General features: G+C 36.6%; 1 protein-coding gene across 3 annotated transcripts in view; it reads left to right on the top strand.

The window, feature by feature from the left end:
* Positions 1-19,981: 19,981 nt before the first annotated feature.
* The window catches only part of LOC131303987 (butanoate--CoA ligase AAE1-like), a 37,165-nt gene continuing 32,238 nt past the window's right edge, over positions 19,982-24,908 (top strand). The window contains exons 1-3 of one of the 3 annotated variants that reach the window (XM_058331073.1): positions 19,982-20,242; positions 21,977-22,648; positions 22,754-23,599. In XM_058331073.1, coding sequence (XP_058187056.1) covers positions 20,036-20,242; positions 21,977-22,648; positions 22,754-23,590 — 1,716 coding nt within the window. In that variant the 5' untranslated portion in view covers positions 19,982-20,035 and the 3' untranslated portion in view covers positions 23,591-23,599. Of the gene's footprint in view, positions 20,243-21,976; positions 22,649-22,753; positions 24,176-24,908 lie in introns of those variants that run through there. The other 2 variants (XM_058331072.1, XM_058331074.1) reach the window with 2 other exon arrangements.

Raw genomic sequence — 24,908 nt, 5'->3', positions numbered from 1 at the left:
GCTACATTCTAAGGAAAGAGACAATAAAAGAGCAAAAATGCTACACGCACATGTACAACCATTATGTTGGTTGTGGGCGCAATTCTGACCGTCCAGATGTATTTGGACGGTCTAGATTTTAAAAAAACTCTTCTGAGGAAAAGTTTAATTTTTTCAGAAAAAAATTTGAACGAATCCTGACCATTTATTATAGCAATGGACGGCTAGAATTTGAAGGATAGAACTCTGGAATTTGGGACTAATTTACGAGCTAGCACTCTTAACATGCTTAATGCGTCCCCACGTAATTTTTTTTAATGGTAGTCAGAGGTGTCCGACTAGCTTATACATACAACTACCTTACCTAATTTCCTCTACAGTCCAGTAAAAGACAAGTCATTTATGCTAGAACCGGAAATTGCATTTTTAGAGCTAGACGTCAAGAGTTGAACACCTCTAACAATTATGTAGGGAGCACACCTACCGACCACATGGACTAACCCTCGGAATTCCTACCTTTTATGCTGGCTTAAAGTGCTCTTTATGTTGCCACCATCTCTTTCGTCACAAAAAATTGGATTTCAATTACAAAATCAAAAGAATAAAAATTCATCAGTGCCGTACCATTGATAAGAGAAACTGCAACACAATTTGGATTTCCCTCCTTCTGAACCAATGGCTGAAAAAAACCTTAGGTGGTTCAAACAAATTGAAACCATATATTTATTGAATTCACTATCTGCAACCGCGATTCAGATATTAATTGTTGAAAAATCTCTATCAGTTGGATAATATCAAACTACGCACTCAAAATTCATCAGTGCCTACTCCTCGGGATCCATACCAATTCACTACATTGATGAATGGAAAAACCTTACAAGTTCCCTCTCAAACTATATCAAGAGTTACAGCAGATTTTCTCTCGTTTTCGGAAGTTCCCGAACTTCTCTTTATCCTAAAAAATAATTTCGGAATGTATTTATAGACCAACGAACCACCTCAGATCGTGAGCCGGCCCAATCCTAGGCCCAAAACTGGCCCGGCTTTTGGGTAGAGCCGTCCCGCCTGCCCAAGCAGGTTTCGCCCACAATAATTTGTTTTGATCGGTAAGTTACAAGACCCATTTCATGAGCCCATCGGCCTTCGTACTTTTTCCAGGGGTAAGAATAGAATTTTTCACGTAACATAAAAATCTTCCCCTGAAAACACCAGACCCATGTCATACCTCTTCATACTTTTCCAGGTTTTATATATATATATATATATATACAGTAATTTTCAGGTCCACTCGCCCGGATTTTCTTATGGTCCGGATTTTCCCTTTCCCAATCGATTTGCGATGATCCGAGCCGCTAAATGTGTTCAGAACGTGATTTTAAGGGTACCCGCGAGAAATTAGCAAAAAAAATGATCGGGAAGGACTTGATTCGAGCAGTTTTTTATTGAACCGTTCAATAAAAAACTATTCGGATCAAGCCCTTCCCGATCATTTTTTTTGCTGATTTCTCGCAGGTACCCTTAAAATCACGTTCTGATCACTTTGAGCGGCTTGGATCATCGAAATTCAATCTGGAAATGCGAGGTCCGGACGGTCCGGACCGTAAGGCGTCCGGACCTGAAAAGAACTCTATATATATATATATATATATCACAAGTAAGATTCCAACTTTTCACTATGATAAAAATCTTTCCCCTCATATAAATTTTCTAGTGCCAAGTGGGTATATCACACGTGGTGTTCGTTCGAAACTCCAGAGCCGTCCGATGCATTATTGGACTACTCAAATTGAAACATTTTCTCTCCTATCATCCCTCCTCTTTCTCTCTCCAAATCCGAGCCGTCCAAAATCGCATCGGATAGCTCGGATGTGCCGAGCGGACAACATGTGGTACCCACTCGGCACGAAAAAATTTCTCAAAAACTAGGGATGAAAATCTCATTCGAACCATGCTGAACTGTTTGATGTGGTTTTTAAACCAGGCGGTTCAGTTACAGTTTCAATTTTTTGTGATAACCAAACCGAAAACCACACTTATATACATACATATATATATATATATATATATATATATATATATATATATATATATATTATAAAACATGACGGATATCTCACCGAATATTCTTTCTCAAGGGTTCAGATTTATCCCTGTCCATAATTTATCTACCCATATAAACAAATCCGACGGTCCAAATTTTTCTTCATCCTTCCTTCTACAACATGGCATTTTGGTAAATATTGAAAACTTCAAGACCAAAAAAGGAGCTTATTTGAATTGAAATATTCTAACCAATCATGGTAATCTAATATTCCGGAAATTTATGGGATAATCAAAACTGAAATTTTTTTGAAGGAATCCTTTTGATTAAGGCATGATTTGTATTTTGTGAAATGAATGAAACCTAATAAAACATTTACGGTAGTAATGAGTAAGTTGATCTTTCTAATTTCCTTTTACGTAACAGCAATAACAAAAAAATCCTTTTATGTTAATTTAGATCCCAATTAAGATTTTCAAATTTCACATCTCTATTATAAAACACAAGGCTGTGGGTCTCATACAAACACAAGTTGTTAGAAAGGCTGAGATTTATTTGATCCAAGGTTGAGAATGAACTTGCAAATGTAATGTAAGTGCCCACATTCTTGAAATTTGAAAAATCTTACCTGTGAATGTAATGTAAGTGCGCAAATGCCACCTATCTCCCAATTCCAAAACCCTACTAGCTAGCAAGTGCTGTAGGCACGGACAACTCTAACCGGGGTATGTAGTGTCTTAGGTACGGGCAAGCACTAGTACCTCTATGTACAGCCTTTGTTAGACCCCGTTCAGTTGTCAGAAATGTTGTATAAGAAATTGGTTACCAAGAAAAGTGAAATGAGGTGAAGTAAATGAATTTTTTTATTATTTCCATGTGTGTTTTCATTTCTTGCAGGAAAATATGAATTCATTCCTTTTGTTAATACCTATTTTGCAAAAAAAAAAAAAAATGTTCTTCAGTGAAAAAGTTGAAGTTATGAGTCCTACAAGTTTTTCGATAACTGAACACACAGACAGTTACAGGAAAATTGATTTTTCTATCATTTCCCATCTTTTCCGTGCAACACTGCAATTGAACGGGCCTTAGGTTTCTATCTAAACCCGCCTCTCTCTTTCTCTCTCTGGACTCACGTTGGACGGCTCGCGTACTACCAACTCAGTAGACCTCGCAGCATCGTTCACCGGAGGCTTTCTGATCAGCTTGATATGCCGGAGTGACTGATTGTAACGATCCCACACATAATTGAATATTTTTGTATTTTTGTTTCCCACCAGAGTAGATATGGATTGATTGGTGCATCTTTCCCACTCATCTTCCCCGTTCTACTAACACTTTTTTTATTTTTAGAAAAATTGTACATTTTGTTCTTATTCAATTTTTTTCGCATTTGTTAATTTAATTTGCGTCAAAGTATTTATTTTTCAAAATATTTGGGTAAAAGTAAAAAAAAAAAAATTTATGAATCTTCTCATTGAGACGAATCAATAATCTACAAAAATTTGGCACAAAACTAACAAACGCGAAAAAAATTGAATTAGGACAAAACGTGCACTTTTTCGAAAGTAAAAATATTGTTCAAGTATGTTTCATAGGAACGTGTATAAATTATTGGACTTGTAGTACCATAACAAGCCTCGCAGGTTTTGGTGAAAAATTGTATCGAACCAAAAACTCTGGTTTTGGTTATAGTTTAGATAAAATGAAAATTGCCGGATTTGATTTTAGGTATTTGTTTAAGTTTCTGCTTTCGTTTTGCCAGGAACCATACCGAATCGCGCCATTGCCATCCCTACTAAAACCCTGACCATTACATGGGTTTGTACTTTTTCCAGCTTGGTTATCTTCATAAGCCATGTTCAGTTGTACAAAAAAGATGAGAAAATATAAAAAAATCAGCTTTTTCATAACTTTTAGTGTGTTCACTTGCTAATAAAGTTGTGGGACACACAACTTCAACTTTTTTAATAGGAAACATGGTTCCGGAGTGCGCTGTAGTGCACCCCATACTACATCGTTCGGCAATGTACGGCTCGAATTTTAACCCGAACCTTTAATGGACGATTTAGATTTGTAGGACCTCGAATTAAATCCAAGTCGTTCGTGCCAATGGTAGTGCTGCGCGTGCTGCACTATAGCACCCCCCCATTCCACAAAACACTTTCTTGCCAAATAGGTTCGGCCAAAATGAAGAAATTTTTGTTTCCTTGCGACATTTCTTGTCAAGATAACATATACAGTAAACTAAATTTTGCCCTCATTTATTTCACATCGCTCCCCTTTCTTGAGAATTTATTTTTCGCGCAATATTACCGACAACTAAACGGAGTAGCGGGGTTTTGTGTCCCTACATTACGTTTTAAAAACGTTTCACAGCTGGGCGTTTGTCACGTTTGTTGACATTCTTCAGTTCACACTACTTTTCATCTCGGAAGCTTCCGTTGCCTCATCTCTTTACTAGTGATGACTGATGAGTAGACGTCTATACACTGGAATCATTTAAATCTACAAAAGATATTATTGTTAACTTTATTTACAAATAGTATCCCTGATCAATGATAATCGACTTTATTTCTAATTTTTATTGACTAATGGTTTTCCTACACTTACTGCACTTCGTTCTCTAATCTTTATTATCAACACTTTTGTGCGTGAGCAAAAATCATAATCTCATACTCCCACCGTCCCATTTGGTTGTCCGTCCATCTTTTTATCGTTGCTTATTTTAAAATCATTTTGAAAAGTTACTAGATCAACCGTTGGAGATTCTTTTTTCCCATAAATTTTTTTTCTCTCCACTTGTTACTATCATTTCCATTTATCTATCTCCAAACCCAAAAAACCTCCCTCAAAGTCTTTAACAAGCAACGTCACGTGTTCTTTCAGTGCTAAAATATCTCATTCTTGGGAAAGACCCTTCATCTATACAGGGAGCCCGCCGTGCTAATTTAGAAAATAGGTAAATAAATCAAGACATGTCGCGTTACTTTTTTTAAAGGATGGAGAAAAAAGATAATAATAAAAAAAAAGATCTGTGAAGTTCTTGGTTTTTATCAGATACGAAAACCATTTAGAACAAAACAAAATAGTAATGACAGAACTATAATCCAAATAATTTAGCAAGTATTGATCTGATCAGTTCAGTCTTGTATTAAATTTAAATGAAACTAACAATACACTAGTGGTGCCACTAGCTAGTCAATAAGGTGACGTGGAAATCATATCAACAATCAAGGCCCCTCTAGATCGATGCTTGAGATAAACGGAAAGCATATAAATAAAAGTCATGGGATACGTATATGAAGCATAAAGCGGACCCAAAACGAGTTCAGCAATAGATCGAGCGAGTCAGAGATAAGGACAATAAATTTTTATGGGTAACACAGATTGAAAAGTCGTATCAACAAAATTTTCCGTTGGAATCCAATAAGAACACTGGGGAGACAACACAAAATAAATAAATGGGATAACTTATTCCACTTCCGTAAGAGATGTGAACACTATGACAGTAACGGGAGATATATCTCGTCTCAATTTGCAATCAGAAAGTCTAACTGCACAGATATGGTGCCCATATTTTATGCACAGATTACGGTGTGGTACTCACTATGGATCCCACACAAACGATTTATGTAGAGATGGTAAATGAGCGGATTTGGACGGGTTGAAACAGGTCGTAGATTGAATATGGGTGGGTCGAATACGGGTCAATATATAGTAGCCGGATTGAAATGGGTCGAGTAAAATATGGGTCAAGCCATACCCAAACCCTACCCGACCCATTTTCTTCATCTTTTTTTTTGGGTCTTAATAATCTTGCAGCACTTTTTTGTATTATTTTTTTAACTTTTTTTTTTTAAACATTTTTAACTTTGTGTTGATTTCTATTCAAAGACCATTTTCGATTAGTCTTTTTATATAATTTTTTTAGTTTGATTCAGATTTTTTATTGCTTTGTTGGGATGGAAAATTCTTAAATATTTAAAGCAAAACTATTGACTAAAAACATAAATAAATAGAAATAATAATTCGACTTAATTATTAAGTCAACAAACTGTAGTAAAGCATATTTTGGCCTAATAAGTCAAATGATTTTTTTTTTGCCATTATTAAATTTTTTTGCGTATTTGTTAGTTTTTCGTCAATTTTTTGTGAATTATTACTTTGTCATGATGGGGATGAATCTAACAACTAAAATATTACGATCAAAACCCAATTTTTGAATAAATACCAAAATAAGCCAATTCTTCCATCATTCAAATAAATTTGGATTACGATCATAATTTTTTACTTTTTAGATTCGTCTCGTCATGACAAAACAATAATGCACAAAAAATCAACACAAAACTAACACGTATGAATTTTTTTTTTTGAATAAGGCTAAAAAAAATAATCCTGCCTTATTTATTTGGCCAAACTTAATTGTGATATTGTCATCTCTATCTAAGGCTTAGAGGTTTGCTCCCACCTAAAGGTTTCAGGTTCAAAACTTACGAAAATGTTCAGCTCTTTTTTTTGGCCCAATCCTTACGAAGTTTTGCCCAACTTTAGTTTAAGCTCCCCGCAAGTGAGGTATGGAATTAGTCCTGGTCGCGTAAAAAAAAAGAGTTTTTTGTTTTTACATCTAAAAAAAAATTTAGTTAACTTTCAGTTTTTACTTTGGGCGCCGCTATTCGCAGCCCTCTATTTACTCCCGTAGCTCACTAAATTTCGGTAAATGATTGTTGAAAATCATAAATAACATTTCGGTAAATTGCTGTTGAAAACAAGATTATATTTCGGTAACTACATGTCGAAAATATGTTCAACTTTCGGTAAACAACTGCCGAACATGCATTTTCGGTAAACATCTGTTGAAAAAAATATTATATTTCGGTAATTGGACGCTGAAAATATATCTCAATTTCGGTAACTAACTGTCGAGTATAATTGAAAATTTTTAACGGGCTATGGGAGTAAATAGAGGGCTGCGAATAGCAGCGCCCTTTACTTTTTATTGATCGACAAGTTAACCTTCAGTTTTTTCGAGGTAAAAAAAGGGCAAATTACATTAAACCCCCTTCAACTCTGGCAGTTTTCCGAGTTGCTCCCCTCATGTTTGAACTCAGACACGTTACCTCCTTTAAGTATGTGGATCAAAAATAGGGAAGATACCGTTAACATGGAATACACATTTACCGTTCAACCCTTCAATCTCCCCAACACATCATCAACTTCCTCCAAAGTATCAGAAGGGAGGAAAACTGATTTTCGCGCTCTACTTTTTACTGATGACGCTCTAATTTTAACGTAAAGTTACTAGTAACTTCATGAACAAAATGGAGCGTCATCAACAAAAGTGAAACACAAATATCGATTTTCAATCCCTTCTCTTTTTTTTCCAACACCAAAAACATTCTCCTTGTCTCAGCACCACGACAACATGAACAACCTCCAAACACCATATATTGTCCATTTCCCATGAAAATCGGTGGTATATACAACTTTCCTTTCTCGGAAAAGCACCACTAAAAAGAAACCCTTCCACTATTAAATCCCCCAAAACACACTCCCTCTGTTTCTCACCGCTATTTTAGATCCAATCTATTTCTTAGCCCTCCAATCAATTCTGAAATCCCTCCACGACATGCTGGATCCAAATACTTATCATCATCGGATTTCACTTTCGGCTCAACAGGCCTCATGGCCGATTCAACCCGTCGTCGGAAAACTCTCCGATCTTGCCGAGTTCAACGTTGTACATTCCGCGAAGCATCTCGCCGAGTAATAAGATATTATATAGACCATTACATGTACATATCCCATAAAAACTGACGTATGTATACACGTACGTACATATCCCATTGGCATGATTTTTGTACTCTGTTTTATAAACTGGGTTTGGATTAATATTTGACTAGTTTTTTTTTTTGATCCTCAATATTTGACTAGTTTGAAAACTAAAATACAGTGATTTACGAATTGCTTTCTTCCGCATGAAAATCCATCAGAAAAAATTGAATATCCATCACTACAACAAAAATGGTCTATCGCAATGAAAACTGGCGACGAAATCCAAAATTCATTGCCAGATGGTACTTTTTTGGCGAGGAAATCAGATTTCGTCGTTAAATGGGACTTTTTTTGTGAGGAAATTGAATTTCGTCGCCAAATGATACCTATTGGCGACAGGAAAAAAATTCGTCATCAAATGGGACATTTTTGCAAGGAAATTCATTTTTCGTCGCCAAAAGGTACTATTTGGCGACGAAATTCAATTTCCTAGCAAAAATGACCCATTTGACGACGAAATTATTTTTTCGTCGCCAATTATTAAAAAAATTTAAAAAATCAAAAAAAAAACTTTATTTGAAATAAATAATTCTATTTTCTGTGTACATTACATATATTTCACACATTGGTTAGTTTGAAAATTCTCAAAAAAATTTTAGATTGTTTGGATTTGTTTAATTTCACCGGGAAAGTTGCAACAACGGTAATGAAGTATGGACAAACAACGGATCAAAAAAAAAAAAAAAGTATGGACAAACAAGGTGAAGTGGGCCGAACCGGCAAGGGCTCTTTTGTTTGCCGGACCGGTTGTTCGGATTGACGGGCTGAACTGGCCGTGACAGACCCACTGATCAAGTGAATACCTTGTCATGATCGATCTGAGTGCCCGAACCGAACCATATCAAACCGGGTCAATTGTGCAGCTAACCGACCCATGAGACAGTGGGTAGACTCACGTATTTGGTAGGCAAACCATTCAGGCACGTGAGCGTGACAGCTAATGCTCAACGCATCATGCAAGATGTGATGGCAGACGGTTACAGCATGTGCCTAACACGACGTTAATTGAATGTTAAGTCAAGAGATCCCTACAAAAGATAAAGGACTGTACTACTTGTAAGACGTACGCGGTTCCCATCTACTCAATATTTGGAATTTTCTTAACCATTAATGGAACACAGATTGAAAAGTCGTATCAACAAAATGTTCCGTTGGAATCCAATAAGAACACTGGGGAGACAACACAAAATAAATAAATGGGATAACTTATTCCACTTCCGTAAGAGATGTGAACACTATGACAGTAACGGGAGATATATCTCGTCTCAATTTGCAATCAGAAAGTCTAACCGCACAGATATGGTGCACATATTTTGTGCACAGATTACGGTGTGGTACTCACTATGGATCTCACACAAACGATTTATGTAGAGATGGTAAATGAGCGGATTTGGACGGGTTGAAACAGGTCGTAGATTGAATATGGGTGGGTCGAATACGGGTCAATATATAGTAGCCGGATTGAAATGGGTTGAGTAAAATATGGGTCAAGCCATACCCAAACCCTACCCAACCCATTTTCTTCATCTTTTTTTTTGGGTCTTAATAATCTTGCAGCACTTTTTTGTATTATTTTTTTAACTTTTTTTTTTTAAACATTTTTAACTTTGTGTTGATTTCTATTCAAAGACCATTTTCGATTAGTCTTTTTATATAATTTTTTTAGTTTGATTCAGATTTTTTATTGCTTCGTTGGGATGGAAAATTCTTAAATATTTAAAGCAAAACTATTGACTAAAAACATAAATAAATAGAAATAATAATTCGACTTAATTATTAAGTCAACAAACTGTAGTAAAGCCTATTTTGGCCTAATAAGTCAAATGATTTTTTTTTTTGTCATTATTAAATTTTTTTGCGTATTTGTTAGTTTTTCGTCAACTTTTTGTGAATTATTGCTTTGTCATGATGGGGATGAATCTAACAACTAAAATATTACGATCACAACCCAATTTTTGAATAAATACCAAAATAAGCCAATTTTTCCATCATTCAAATAATTTTGGATTACGATTATAATTTTTTACTTTTTAGATTCGTCTCGTCATGACAAAACAATAATGCACAAAAAATCAACACAAAACTAACACGTATGAATTTTTTTTTTTGAATAAGGCTAAAAAAAATAATCCTGCCTTATTTATTTGGCCAAACTTAATTGTGATATTGTCATCTCTATCTAAGGCTTAGAGGTTTGCTCCCACCTAAAGGTTTCAGGTTCAAAACTTACGAAAATGTTCAGCTCTTTTTTTTGGCCCAATCCTTACGAAGTTTTGTCCAACTTTAGTTTAAGCTCCCTGCAAGTGAGGTATGGAATTAGTCCTGGTCGCGTAAAAAAAAGAGTTTTTTGTTTTTACATCTAAAAAAAAATTTAGTTAACTTTCAGTTTTTACTTCTTATTGATCGACAAGTTAACCTTCAGTTTTTTCGAGGTAAAAAAAGGGCAAATTACATTAAACCCCCTTCAACTCTGGCAGTTTTCCGAGTTGCTCCCCTCATGTTTGAACTCAGACACGTTACCTCCTTTAAGTATGTGGATCAAAAATAGGGAAGATACCGTTAACATGGAATACACATTTACCGTTCAACCCTTCAATCTCCCCAACGCATCATCATCTTCCTCCAAAGTATCAGAAGGGAGGAAAACTGATTTTCGCGCTCTACTTTTTACTGATGGCGCTCTAATTTTAACGTAAAATTACTAGTAACTTCATGAACAAAATGGAGCGTCATCAACAAAAGTAAAGCATAAATATCAATTTTCAATCCCTTCTCATTTTTTTCCAACACCAAAAACATTCTCCATGTCTCAACACCACGACAACATGAACAACCTCCAAACACCATATATTGTCCATTTCCCATGAAAATCGGTGGTACAACTTCCCTTTCTCGGAAAAGCACCACTAAAAAGAAATCCTTCCACTATTAAATCCCCCAAAACACACTTCCTCTGTTTCTCACCGCTATTTTAGATCCAATCTATTTCTTAGCCCTCCAATCAATTCTGAAATCCCTCCACGACATGCTGGATCCAAATACTTATCATCATCGGATTTCACTTTCGGCTCAACAGGCCTCATGGCCGATTCAACCTGTCGTCGGAAAACTCTCCGATCTTGCCGAGTTCAACGTTGTACATTCCGCGAAGCATCTCGCCGAGTAATAAGATATTATATAGACCATTACATGTACATATCCCATAAAAACTGACGTATGTATACACGTACGTACATATCCCATTGGCTTGGTTTTTGTACTCTGTTTTATAAACTGGGTTTGGATTAAAGGAGAAGTGCTAGCCGTACCGACTCATTCCATACCGAAACCGTACCGACGGCCACTCCGGGCCGTCTCCGGCCACCGGACGGCCGATCCAAGCCATCCAAAAAAATTTTAAAAAAAAACCGAGGGGCCCCACACGGGAATAAACGGCATCCGATCTGTGTAGGGTGGTTAGATCGAGAACCCTATTTTTTGTGTATACATATATACACGAGTATACACGAAAAATAGGGTACTCGATCTAACCACCTTACACACATCGGATGCCATTTATTCTCGCGTAAGGCCCCTCGGTGTTTTTTCTTTAGAATTTTTGAACGGCTCGGATCGGCCGTCCGGTGGCCGGAGACAGCCCGGAGCGGCCGTCGGTACGGTTTCGGTATGAAATGGGTCGGTACGGCTAGGATTTCTGTAATATTTGACTGGTTTGAAAACTAAAATACAGTGATTTACGAATTGCTTTCTTCCACATGAAAATCCATCAGAAAAAATTGAATATCCATCACTACAACAAAAATGGTCTCTCGCGATGAAAACTGGCGACGAAATCCAAAATTTATCGCCAAATGGTACTTTTTTGGCGAGGAAATCGGATTTCGTCGTTAAATGGGACTTTTTATGTGAGGAAATTGAATTTCGTCGCCAAATGATACCTATTGGCGACAGGAAAAAAATTCATCATCAAATGGGACATTTTTGCGAGGAAATTCATTTTTCGTCGCCAAAAGGTACTATTTGGCGAGGAAATTCATTTTTCGTCGCCAAAAAAGAAATTCATTTTTCGTCGCCAAAAGGTACTATTTGGCGATGAAATTCAATTTCCTCGCAAAAATGACCCATTTACCGACGAAATTATTTTTTCGTAGCCAATTATTAAAAAATTTTAAAAAATAAAAAAAAAAACTTTATTTGAAATAAATAATTCTATTTTCTGTGTATATTACATATATTTCACACATTGGTTAGTTTGAAAATTCTCAAAAAGCATCTATATATATTTGATTTTGCATAACTATCAACAAAGTGTTGGTTGGCCGAGTGGTTGGAGTCATTGTACAAGAACCCATGGGTCATGAGTTCGAGTACTCCGTGCAAAAGCAAAGTGGGAAAAAAAAATTCAAGTATGGGCTTTTTTGGCAACGAAAAAAAATTTCGTCGCCAAAAGGTACTATTTAGAGATAAAAATAAATTTCGTCGCCAAATGGTAGCACTCCTTTCGTGTGAAACAAAAGATGACGAAAGTTTTCGTTACCAAAAAGCTTTAGCAATGAATTTGGCTTCTTTGGCGACGAATTTTTTTCGTCGTCATAGACCTCTTTTTTTGTTGTAGTGCATCTTCATTGTAAACTGGGATTTCATTGTCTAAAACCTCCAAAATTGGGTTTTGGAAGGGATTTGAAGGGGAAGGCTTTGATGGGTGGTAGAAAAAGAGGAAGACCAGATTAGGGAAGGTTTTGGTTGTAGTTGGTTTATGGGTCAAAAATTGGGTTTTGTAACAATCTCTCTCACACATAAGTAGAGAGAGAGGGAGATGGAGAGGGAGGGGGAGGGGGGGAGAGCTTTTAAGGAAAAAAAACATGGCCGTGTTTGGAGATCCAAATATGAAGGGTATTTTTGACGAACTTATCAAGTCATGTGATGGTCACATGCCATTTGACATTCAAAAATTTAACGGAATGTTGACAGAAGGGGTAGAATGCTAAAATGCAAATACATTAAGGAGATTAAGTGTCTGAGTTCAAACATAAGGGGGATAACTCGTAAAACAGTCATAGTTTAAAGGGGCTTAATGTAATTTACTGAAAAAATTAACCTTCAATTGAATCAATTTTGTTTTGGTGCTCACTGGGAAAGTGAGCACGTGGAACTCCACGGTTGTTTCCGGATACAAAAAACGGGATTTTTAGCTTAACAATAGTGAATGGGTTTTTTAATTCAAATTCATATTAAACTCATTTTTAATCCATGTAAATATGGGTTGAACCCATATCAACTCATTATATAATATGGATGGATTTGGTTGGTTTATAAGTGGGCAAATATGGACAGGTTAAAAAATATGGGTTAGGATTGTCACCTCTAGATTTAAGTTGTTCATTAAGTGCAAAACATTTTTTCGAGGGTCCCCGCAAAAAATCAACATTACATGGGGATCGAGCACCTATATATATGTACCTTATTGAGCTAATTTTTTGCGAGAACCCTGAAAAAAATATTTTATATTTAATGAAAAGTCGAATCATTTGTGTGAGACCCGTAATGGCCCACACACCGTTATATGTGCAGTTAGCAGCTTTAATTTGCAATATGGATCGAACACCGAATTTATGAGCTTCATGAGATTATGTCTCCTACCTCTCTCCCAAATCCTCCCAACAAACGAGACCTTGTGTAATGGGGTGTTTGATCGGATCTCCCTCGTTCCTCGGTTCAGATCTTCGACTGAGCTCCACCTCACAACTTGAACCTACAAGGCAAGAAACACCCGTTAGTAACTGTTCGACCAGTGACGACCTGAGAGGTGTTCCATTAATGGTTAAGAAAATTCCAAATATTGAGTAGATGGGAACCGCGTACGTCTTACAAGTAGTACAGTCCTTTATCTTTTGTAGGGATCTCTTGACTTAACATTCAATTAACGTCGTGTTAGGCACATGCTCTAACCGTCTGCCATCACATCTTGCATGATGCGTTGAGCATTAGCTGTCACGCTCACGTGCTTGAATGGTTTGCCTACCAAATACGTGAGTCTACCCATTGTCTCATGGGTCGGTTAGCTGCACAATTGACCCGGTTTGATATGGTTCGGTTCGGACACTCAGATCGATCATAACAAGGTATTCACCTGATCAGTGGGTCTGTCACGACCAGTTCAGCCTGTCAATCCGAACAACCGGTCCGGCAAACAAAAGAGCCCTTGCCGGTTCGGCCCACTTCACCTTGTTTGTCCATACTTCATTACCGTTGTTGCAACTTTCCCGGTGAAATTAAACAAATCCAAACAATCTAATCATATGTAGGGGTGTTTGGAAGCCCCAATTTTTTACTCTTTTTTTAAAGTTGAAAATATACACAGAATGCAATTTGCAACATAATTAGTACTTGAAAGATATGTTCAGAATACATTTTGTAGACCTTTTTGTTAACGAGAATGGGAAAAGTGGAAAATGAAAAGTCAAAAATCTCCTCTCCCCTTACTTTTCAATTTTGCTCTCTAACTCTCAAAATTGAGAACTCTTTTTGCCAAAATGTGTTTTGGAAGGAGGTTACAAAACAGGCATAAGTTAAAAGAGGAAAATGAAAAGTCAAAAATGGGTAGCCAAACACCCTATAGGATTGACTAATCAAACACAAAGTCTTTAACAATTTTGCAATTATTGCATTGGCTGTCTATCTCAGCTCCCCTAAAATTCTTTGTAGCGAAAAATTGGTGTACCTCTGTACCGGGTATTTTGGATCATTAGATTGTGTGAAATTTATTTTGTGTTTTAATATGTTTATCAGTTTATGCTTTGCTTGGACATCACAAATTTGCCATCCATATTTGCCAATTACACAAGAGAATAAATTATTTACATCATCGGTGTAAAATATTTATTTCTTCCAAATCAATTGCATCGTGTTACGTCGCCATGTTTTATTAATTGGAACCACTGTTTTGACACGTGTCGCGATGCAATTAATTTGAAATAAACAAATGTTTACACCAGCGGTGTAAAGAATTTATTCTCTTTACACAAACAACAAACTTCCACGACCTAAATAAAAAAACAGAAAGAAAAAAAAAAGACATTGACCAAATTAAATAAAGACAAATTGGTGTTATCTAGCCGCAGTAAGCCCACTAGTGACGCCTTGTCCACGCGAAGAAAATGATTCTTGCCGATTATTACTCAAGTGATTTGTAAATAGTTGAAATCATCATTGTTTCATTGATTGGTCCAAATTGTTGTTATCCATCATTGCTCAAGTGATTTTGTAAATAATTGAAATCATCATTGTTTCATTGACTAGTCCAAACCGTTTATTCCGTAAGTGATTTTCTTATAAAAAAGTCAGATTGGTTGGACATTGATATCTATTGAAACGAAAAGTAACTATATATTCATCTGCCCCCTATAGATACTTAAGTTCTCACCGTACCATTTTTTTATTTCTTCTTTAATCGAATTAATTATTCCACTATACTTGCGGTTATCCGTTATCCATTGATCCTGATCCCGAAAATAACTTGTCCGTTATTCCACTTTCTCATTTGACCGTCCTTTAAAAAAAATGAATATCTCGTCCATTATTCCACTTTCTCATTTGACCATCCTTTAAAAAAAAAAAAAAACAAAGAGGAGACAATGCCAGAACCGTCGTTTCCGCTTCCAAAGTTGCTCGGCGAAGGAAATCCCCAAGTTTTTCTAACCCAAACATACGGGTGGACAGTGAGCAGCGATAGATGGGGATCGCTAATGGTGAGGGGAAGGGAAGAGGTGAAGAGTGACGGCTATAGATCAAGCACCAACGAAGATCTCTGCACCCGACCGCCACAAATGCTGTCGCTCACTCCCTACCATCACCCTATTCGTCGGTTTCTCATGCTCAGAGGTCTATGGAAAAGAGAACGGTTCAGTGCTTCCTTGAGAGAAAGAGAATGGTTCAATGCTTCCTCGATCGAGAGAAATTATTTGTAATTCCTTTGTTTTGCATATTTACCATGTTAACAAATTTATTATCTTTGTAACCATGTTCTTAACTTAGATCAATTCTAAGACAATATGTTTCATGGTGATTTTATAGAAACTAATTCATAGCAAATATGATCGATTTGAATATCCACCATGTTTCAAAATATGTCTTATGGTGCTGAAATAATTCATAAAAAATATGGTCGATTTGAGTATGTGATTGAGTTTGTGTGAAAATATCTTATGATAATATATGGTGGAGTATATTTTAGAAATTACTCGTGAATTTGCAGGAATTAATCATGGAGGATTTGAACATTGAAAACATGGTTGATTTGAATATCTATCATGTTCCGAAATATGTTTCATAGTAGTTTTGTCAAAACAATCCACGATAGTCAAAATAATCAACAAAAAACATCGATTATTTCAGAAATGATCATACCCAAAAAATTGTTTGGAAGGTAATAATGGGGCGGAGTAAATGAAAGGTAATAAATTGAGAGAGAGTTGCAATTTTTTTTTATTTTTTTTGACAAAAGAGATAGTTGCAATTTATTAATTGAGAGAGTTATAAATATTGGAGAGAGAGAGAGAGTTAATTAAGAGAGTTATAAATAAGTCCTCTAAATATGATGCCTATTTAATTTCTTATTAAATGAACCATTTATTCCCTAGGAGCAAATGGACAACCAGAATAAAATCCTTTGTTGCTTTTTATGTAAATATAATTAAACAACTCTTTACGATCAACCTGGTTTTTTCATGAATGACTTCCATTTTCAAGGTCTACAAATGAACGGTTCGTAAAATAAATACTTTCTTCGTCCCTATTATTTAATATCTTTTGGGAGTCTGATGTAGAACACGTGAAGGCCCAATTTCATGATCAGCTGAACCGAGCCAAGCCCCGAAAGTCCAAACGGTATTTAATTTCAGATTACCCAAATTGGTAAAATTCGGACGAGCTCGGAATAGGCCCAAACTTGGTGGGCCAATTCCATGATTGATGGTGCTTTTCGGCCTAATTCCTGCGTATAGGCCTTCAATTGCATTATTTTGCCATTTTAGGAAAGATTTGTTTCGTTAATAACTCTTAGACTGTAATTCCTTTTAAGTTGATTCTTTTTTGCCGGGAAAGTCTTGTTTTTCTTTCTCGTTTTCAGTTTTAGGAAAAGCTCCAAATTCTGGAACTTTTTATTTTCCAAGTTTATTTTTAGGGTTTCTAGGGTTTCAGTCTATTTAAGGGTTTGTAACCTAGAGTTTATGCAGCTTTTTGATCAATAATATTCAGAGATTCTCTCTTTCTTTCTTGTGCGCAAGATTTTCGCTGCGTCAGAGTCCGTGTCATTTTTCAACTGATTATATCTGGCGATCAATAATTTTTAAGGTGATTTTGAAAATTTCGTTTAAAAAAGCTCATTGAGATCTACCAAATAAGATTCATATTGCATATAAATAGTATTACCAATTAAAAATTATAATTTATTTTTTATTCAATTGGAACAAGACGGCTGACAAAAGAATAAGTATGACGTAAATCTAAAGGCGTGTTTCACGCATCATCAGTTCATCACTTCAGAATTCCAAATCAATTCTTTATTCACCAATATAGGCAGTCATAAATCTAAGTCAATGATCACACATTAAGAATTGGAGAAATACTATAATACACACTTCTTATTTAGATGTATATCATATGTACTCTTAAAAATATTATGAATTGTAGAGAAAATGTTACGAATCGTATTGTTAAAAAGTTACGAATCGTATAAAGGTTACAAGATACACCAAAATGTTATAAATCATAATGAAAATGTTATGAATCGTACTGCTGAAAGGTTATGAATTCTAGAATAAAAGTTACGAAACACATTAAAATGTTATGAACGAACCATAAAATATGTGCATATGGTACACCATTTTAAAATGTGTGTATTGTAGACTTTCCTTAAGAATTGAGAATAAAGTATCAGAAATGCTAGGGGTAAAGCAAATTCTGTACAGTAGTCGTGCACAAATTTATTTTGCTACCCTTTTGGGACTAACAAAGATAATCGGAGCCGCTCATTTTGTTCAAAATACATTGTTTAGGATCCCTAAAAAAATCATCTCAATCCAATACCAGTAATGGCGTTGAGAAATCATACAACTTTACTTCAGAATTTGGCCTGAATTTCTGAAGCAAAGTTGGATGATTCATAAATTCCATTACCGGCATCGGATTGAGATGATTTTTTACGGAGACTCTAAACAATATATTAAGAACAAAATGAGCGGCTCCGATCATCTTTATGAAACCCAAGATAGGTGCAAAATGGATCTATGCTTAACTATTGTACATGGATTGTTGTACCTGTAGCACAACTGATAAATTATACACGGACGTGTAAAAGGGCTTGTCCGCCCACCGAAAAAAAAGAAGAGTGATGCTACTCACAGAGCAATTGTGCACATATAGCAATGTGGGGCCTCCTTTGGATTTTCACACAAACAATCCAATCCATTCATTAAATGTAAAATATTTTTTTAAGGGATTTTGCAAAAAATTAGCTTAATTCAATACCTAAAGGTGCTCAATCCAATCATCTAACTTTTCATTTAGATTTTAGGATAATGAAAAGTTAGATAATTGGATCGAGCACCTATAGGTATCAAATTGAGTTGATTTTTTTCAAAGGATACTGGAAAAAATATTTTACATATAATGAACAGATTGGATCGTTTATGTGGGACCTGGAGTGGACCCTACATTACAATATGTGTACGATTTGTGCACAAAAAATTTATATGAGTATCATTTCTGTAAAAAGAAGACAACTTAGCGTGGTCAATCCGCCAAAAGTGGGACATAATGTTGAAAAATGAGTTGTTGGAATCTATAATTCTATAACCACACTCATTTTACACACCAAAATACACACTCACACATACAAATGTGTGGGCTCCACACATATCACACACTCTAGTGTGTGTGGAGTCCACACACTTGTATGTGTCGGTGTGTATTTGAGTATGTGTTTGGGTGTGGTTGTAGAAGGGCTCTTTTGAGATTATATGAAGCAGAAATTTGAACCAATTTAAATATCTTATTATTTTGATCATATTATTTTAATAGGTCATATTTAGATTTTGTCTCTAGAGCTCTCATAATAAAGTTTCTGCTCGACAGTGTTTCAAATAAAGAACATATACTCAATTATGAGAACCCAATAAATAAAATTTAATCATGACACTTTAGAATAATATGATGAGAATAATAAGATTTTCGTACCAGTTTAAATGGATTGAAAATTGGAGCGTTTAATTTTTTTGAGCTGTTTATATATTAAAAAATATGGTTAAAAAATTAAGTGCTCAAATTATTAATTCGTTTGAACAAGTGCGAAAATCTTATTATTCTAATTATATTATTTTAATTGGTTATAATTAAATTTTATCTCTAGAACTCTCATAATTAGGGCTGTCCACAGTCCGGATTGGATCGGATTCACCTATGAATCCAATCCTAATCCTTATGTCACGGTTTTTAGAAAATGAAATCCAATCCTAGTCCAAAAGTCTCATGGTTCGGTTCAATCCGAATCTTGAGTCACGGTTCGGTTCCGATTTTATCCACGGATTTCCTTCCATAAAAAATAAATGATGCTACTGTCAACTAACAATGTAAAATGCAAACACTTATTAGTGTTATGAAATGTAATAACTAATAAGCGATTGAAGCGTTGCTGGTTTCAAGATTCAAATAACATTACAGCAAGTAAGTTTCACTATTCCAGTTTAGAATAGTCCAAGGCAGCAACCAAATAAAGGCCAAACATTGTCACATTAATGTAAAATTATTAAAAAAATCATAACAATTAATAAAGTTCTGATTATTTATAAATATTACACACACACACACACACATATATAATTTTTGAATCTGTGTCCAAAAAAAAAAAGATCGGTTCGGTCCGGACCGATTTTAGAATTTTCGATTTTTCTTAGACAGTCCTATTCATAATCAAGTTTCTGCTTAATAAGATCCAAAAAATCATTTTTCAACATTGTCCTGCCTTTTTGCCAATTGTACAAGTTGAGTTGTCTTCTTTTTATTGGATGGGCTGACACTCCCTTGGACACGGAGTATCCATGTATAATTTATTCTCTTATAAATTAAACCCAACTAGCACGTATTCTAGATCCAGAGTCATCATTTCAATTGCAACTTGCAAGGAAAATGACAAAAATGGAGGGTCTGGTGAAATGCTCTGCAAATTGTGTTCCCCTCTCTCCTATAAGCTTCTTAGAGCGAGCAGCTTTTGTTTATGGTGACAAGGCCTCCATTATATATGGAAACACAAGGTATTCGTGGAGGGAGACTCATGGGAGATGTCTCCTGCTCGCATCAGCTCTGTCTCAAATGGGTCTTAACCGCGGAGACGTTGTAAGTTTTCGAACACCCTTTTCGTTACATTAAATTAGAGTTTCATACGTTGGTGAAGATGCTTTACGAAAGAAACAAAATCATCATTCCTTGACCTGGCTCTCCCCAATTATATTTACTAGGAAACTTCCCAAGAGTCAATGATTTCAGCATTAATGCAAGGCAGTCTATTAAATTCGATCGTGTCATATTTTTTCAAATAGATCCACCGTCAATGTGGAAATGCGGATCCTGTTGTCCCCATGCATGGCACAACATCCGTACGGAGAGGGCGTTTAAATAACACTCCTTAAGGGTAGGTTTGCAAATAAACAGAGCCGCTTGAGACTCGGTTCGATAAAAGCTCGTTTGACCTCGACTCGAGACATAAATAAACAAGCTCAAGTTTAAATTCTGGGCTCGTTTAATTATCAAGCCAAGCAACAACCAGTATAGGCTTGGCTCGAGTTGGCTCACACAAGCCAAGACTTAATAGACTTGTTACATTAATTATCACAATTAATATTAGCATGCATTTTGATACCTTGATGTAGAATCCTTACAAAAATATATTGGCTCCGTTTGTTTTGGCGTAAAATATTTTACCTATTTTTCGGTGTTTGGTTGTGTAAAAAATGAGGAAAATATTTTATATTTTTCATTAATTGGATGAAAATGACTTACCCTTAAATCATCCGTAAGTTATTTTCCGAAATAAACCCGTTGTCTTCTACTGCAATTCTCACTGCTCAGTTTTCTCGATCATCAATCTTGACCCACGTTCAATTTCAATATTCTCAAATCTCTCTACCGTTTAAGCCCCCCCCCCCCCCCCCCCCCCCCCCCCCCCCCCCCCACACACACACACACACTATTTTATTGATTTCTGAAAATATTTTCAAGTGCCAACCAAACACCAGAAAATAAAAATTTGAAGTTTGTTTTTTGAAAAAATATTTTACATCGAAACAAACGGGGCCTAAGTACGTGTTATTATTATTCCAAAATTGTGGTTGTTTTCTTGTAGAGTATAGGAAAATGAAATATATATGCCTTCATAATCAAATTTTTTTTTTGTTGTATTTGATCTATGCGAGGATATATGTGTGTGTGTGTATACACACACGTTTTTCATTTGCCCATTGAGGTTCGTGAGCAAACTTGAGCTCAAATTCGTTACAAACTTAATAAATCATGACAAAGCTTGGCTCGACTGGTTAATCTCCGACCCTTCGATTTTTTTAGATGGCATGTATCTTGCCGGAACACCGGATTTTTAAAAAACTTTTCTGCACATTCAACAATTTTAGGGAACACCGGAGTAACTTTCTTGCTGAAGTCATCAAAATGAGATATGTAGGGTGGCACGCGCGAATAATTTATTGAAAATTCGGACCGTCCAAAACACTTTTGGATGGATGAGATTGTTCACCTCTGTGAAAATCTTCATTACGGAGCCTCCGTAAAGAAGTTTTTCTCCATCAAAATATAGTATTGCATAGCAAAATTTTTATAGTTGGGTCTCAAGAGTGTCTGTTTCAGTTTATGCGCATGTCAACTAATCCCCTCTCCGGTTCAATCAAAGACAGGTCATCCACGTCGTGACTAAAAAATTCACAAATGACATCAAGAATGGAATTGTGGTCAATTGTTTGAGGAACAAACTCACCAACCAACCAGGCTAGTCCTTGAGGCTGGCCCAGTTGTGTCTTAGCCAATTCTGTTGTTTAATTTTGCATGTATGTAATTTTAAAGGCATGTGACAACGAAGTCGAAATTCCCTGTTTTTGGTTGTGTGGAAAGGTTGCAGCTTTGGCCCCAAATATCCCTGCGCTTTACGAGTTGTTCTTCGGAGTTCCAATGGCAGGGGCAGTCCTTTCTGCCCTTAACACAAGGCTTGATGCACCCATGTTAGCATTGTTATTACAACAATTGGAGGCCAAAATAATTTGTGTTGACTCTCAATATGTCCAAATTTTCCTCAAAGCTTTAGAGCTGATCTCCGCCGCAAAAGCCAAATCACCGTTTCTTGTTGTCATCCGAGACAGCAATCAAGGGGCATTTTCAACCACACAAGAAGTTCCACCATGTAGTCTGGATTACGATAGGCTTCTTGAAATGGGAAAACATGACTTTGAGATCGTAAGCCCAATAGACGAATGTGATCCAATCACGGTTAATTACACTTCTGGTTCAACTGGGACACCTAAAGGTGCAGTGTACAGCCACAGAGCCACCTATCTCAATTCGATTGCTCAAATTTTTCGGTTTGAAATGAGCGCAAAGACGGTATTTTTGTGGACCGTGGACATGTTCCGTTGCAGCGGGTGGTGCTTCACTTGGGCAATGGCGGCTTTGGGCGGGACAAATATATGCCTTAGAAATGTCACAGCTAAAGTCATCTTTGACTCAATATTTATCCACAAGGTGATGTTGAATGATTTCATACTCTAAACTCCAATAGTCCATTTCATTTATTAGTCCTTTAATTTATCTTTTAGTATTTTCTTAATAATGTAGTGTAATTTACAGGTGACACATTTATGTGGTGCACCCACCATCTTGAACATCATTGCAGAAGCCTCGTTCGCCGGTCACCGGCCACTTGCCACAAAGGTGGATTTAGTGATTGCCGGAGTATTGCCACCTCTTGAAATTTTGAACAATGTTCATAAATTGGGATTCAATGTTTATCATGCATATGGAATGACAGAAGCCCTCGGCCTTGTGACCGTAAGATCTTTGGATTTTGATCAATATGATCGTGCCAGCATAAAAGATCGCAACGGGGTTCACAATGTGGTAATGGAAGGGGTTGATGTAAAAGACCTGGCGACGATGAGAAGCGTGCCGGCTGATGGGAAAACCATTGGTGAGGTGATGTTGAGGAGCAATACCATGATGTTGGGTTACCTTAAAAACGTACAAGGAACTCAAGCTGCATTCAAAAACGGGTGGTACGGTACAAGAGACCTTGGAGTCCGTGACCCCGATGGTCACATACGAATCAAAGACCGGGCAGCAAACGCTATTTTCAATTGTGGAGGCAATGCTATAAGCACACTTGAAATTGAGGCTGTGTTGGCTAGTCATCCGGCGGTTGAGGCGACAGCTGTTGTTGGAAGGCCAGATAAGCGGTTAGGAGAGAGCCCCTGTGCTTTTGTCAAATTGAAGGAGGGGCGTACGACAAGTAGCCAAGATATTATTGAATTTTGTGGGGTTAGATTACCAAATTATATGGTGCCTGAGAGTGTCATTTTTGGGGATTTGCCAGAAAATTCCACTGGAAAAATACTGAAATTTGTACTCAAAGAGAAGGCCAAAGACTTGGGTAGTCTTTGTCACTCAAATGGGCATTTGGTTGTGTGAAAAAAGTTAGTGTTATCCATTGATTGGATGGTGAACGGGTTGACACATACTCTACTGGGCATAATGTGAATTAAGTTTACGCGTCCTGACAGGAGGCGCGAGGGGAGGGATTTCTCCCTCTTGTGGGTATTTTTTCTCTCCCAATCCTAGATCTGCGACCTTTCCTCTCTTTCCTCTAGCTATCATTCCCCGTCCTCCTCCTCCTCCTCAAACCCTCCATCCGGCCTATCCTCCACAACGTCCGCTTCGGGTTGGGCCAGATCTGGGGATGAGATGATGCAAGGGTGACTAGGTCTTCTAGTGAATAAGTTGCTCGATCCTAGGGGACATTGACGGTGGACAAAGGTTTTATTTCTCTGGTTTTCTTTTCATTCTTCTTTTCTTTAGCGATGGTTCTTTGTAATCTCTCTTGTGAAGCATTTCCTCCATTTGCGAGTGTTTTTCGATGGTGGACTGACATGTTATTTCCGTGTGTGTAAGCTTAATTTTGTCAGACGTGTTGGTAATGGTGTGATTCACTGCTTGACTTGTAAAGGATTTGGTGGATAGATGTTTATTATACTTGGATGGCCATCGATTTTCCTATCTCTCTACTTTTTTATACATAAATGATATTGGTACCGATGGGGTCGGTACCGATATCGTAGGGACGGCCGCGCCGGGCCGTCTCCGGCCACCGGACGGCCGATCCGAGCCGTCCAAAAATTCAAAAAAAAAAAACAAAGGGGCCTACGGGGGAATTAATGGCATCCGAGGTGTATAAGGTGCTTGATCCGAACACCATTTTTTCGTGTATATATGTATATACTTGGAAATATACATATATACACGAAAAAATGATGTTCGGATCAAGCACCTTACACACCTCGGATGCCATTGATTCTCGGAATGGCCCTCTCGTTTTTTTTTTTAGAATTTTTGGACGGCTCGGATCGGCCGTCTGGTGGTCGGAGACGGCCCGGCGCGGCCTTCCCTACGATTTCAGTAGCGACCGCGTCGGTATCTGTAGCATCACTCTTTTTTATAAGGGAAAGTCTATAATACACACTCTTTAAAAGGGTATACCATAAGTACCTATTTTATGGTTCATCCATAACATTTTAGTGTGTTTCGTAACTTTTATTATAGAATTCATAACCTTTCAACAGTAAGATTCGTAACATTTTCATTATGATTCATAACATTTTGGTGTATCTCGTAACCTTTATACGATTCATAACTTTTTAGCAATACGATTCGTAATATTTTCTCTATAATTCATAATATTTTGGGAGTACATATGATACACACCCAAATAAGGGGTGTGTGTTGTAGTCTT

Source organism: Rhododendron vialii, chromosome 10a (assembly GCF_030253575.1).
Source record: "Rhododendron vialii isolate Sample 1 chromosome 10a, ASM3025357v1".
NCBI lineage: Eukaryota > Viridiplantae > Streptophyta > Magnoliopsida > Ericales > Ericaceae > Rhododendron > Rhododendron vialii.
This window is presented reverse-complemented; position numbering and strand designations above follow the sequence as displayed.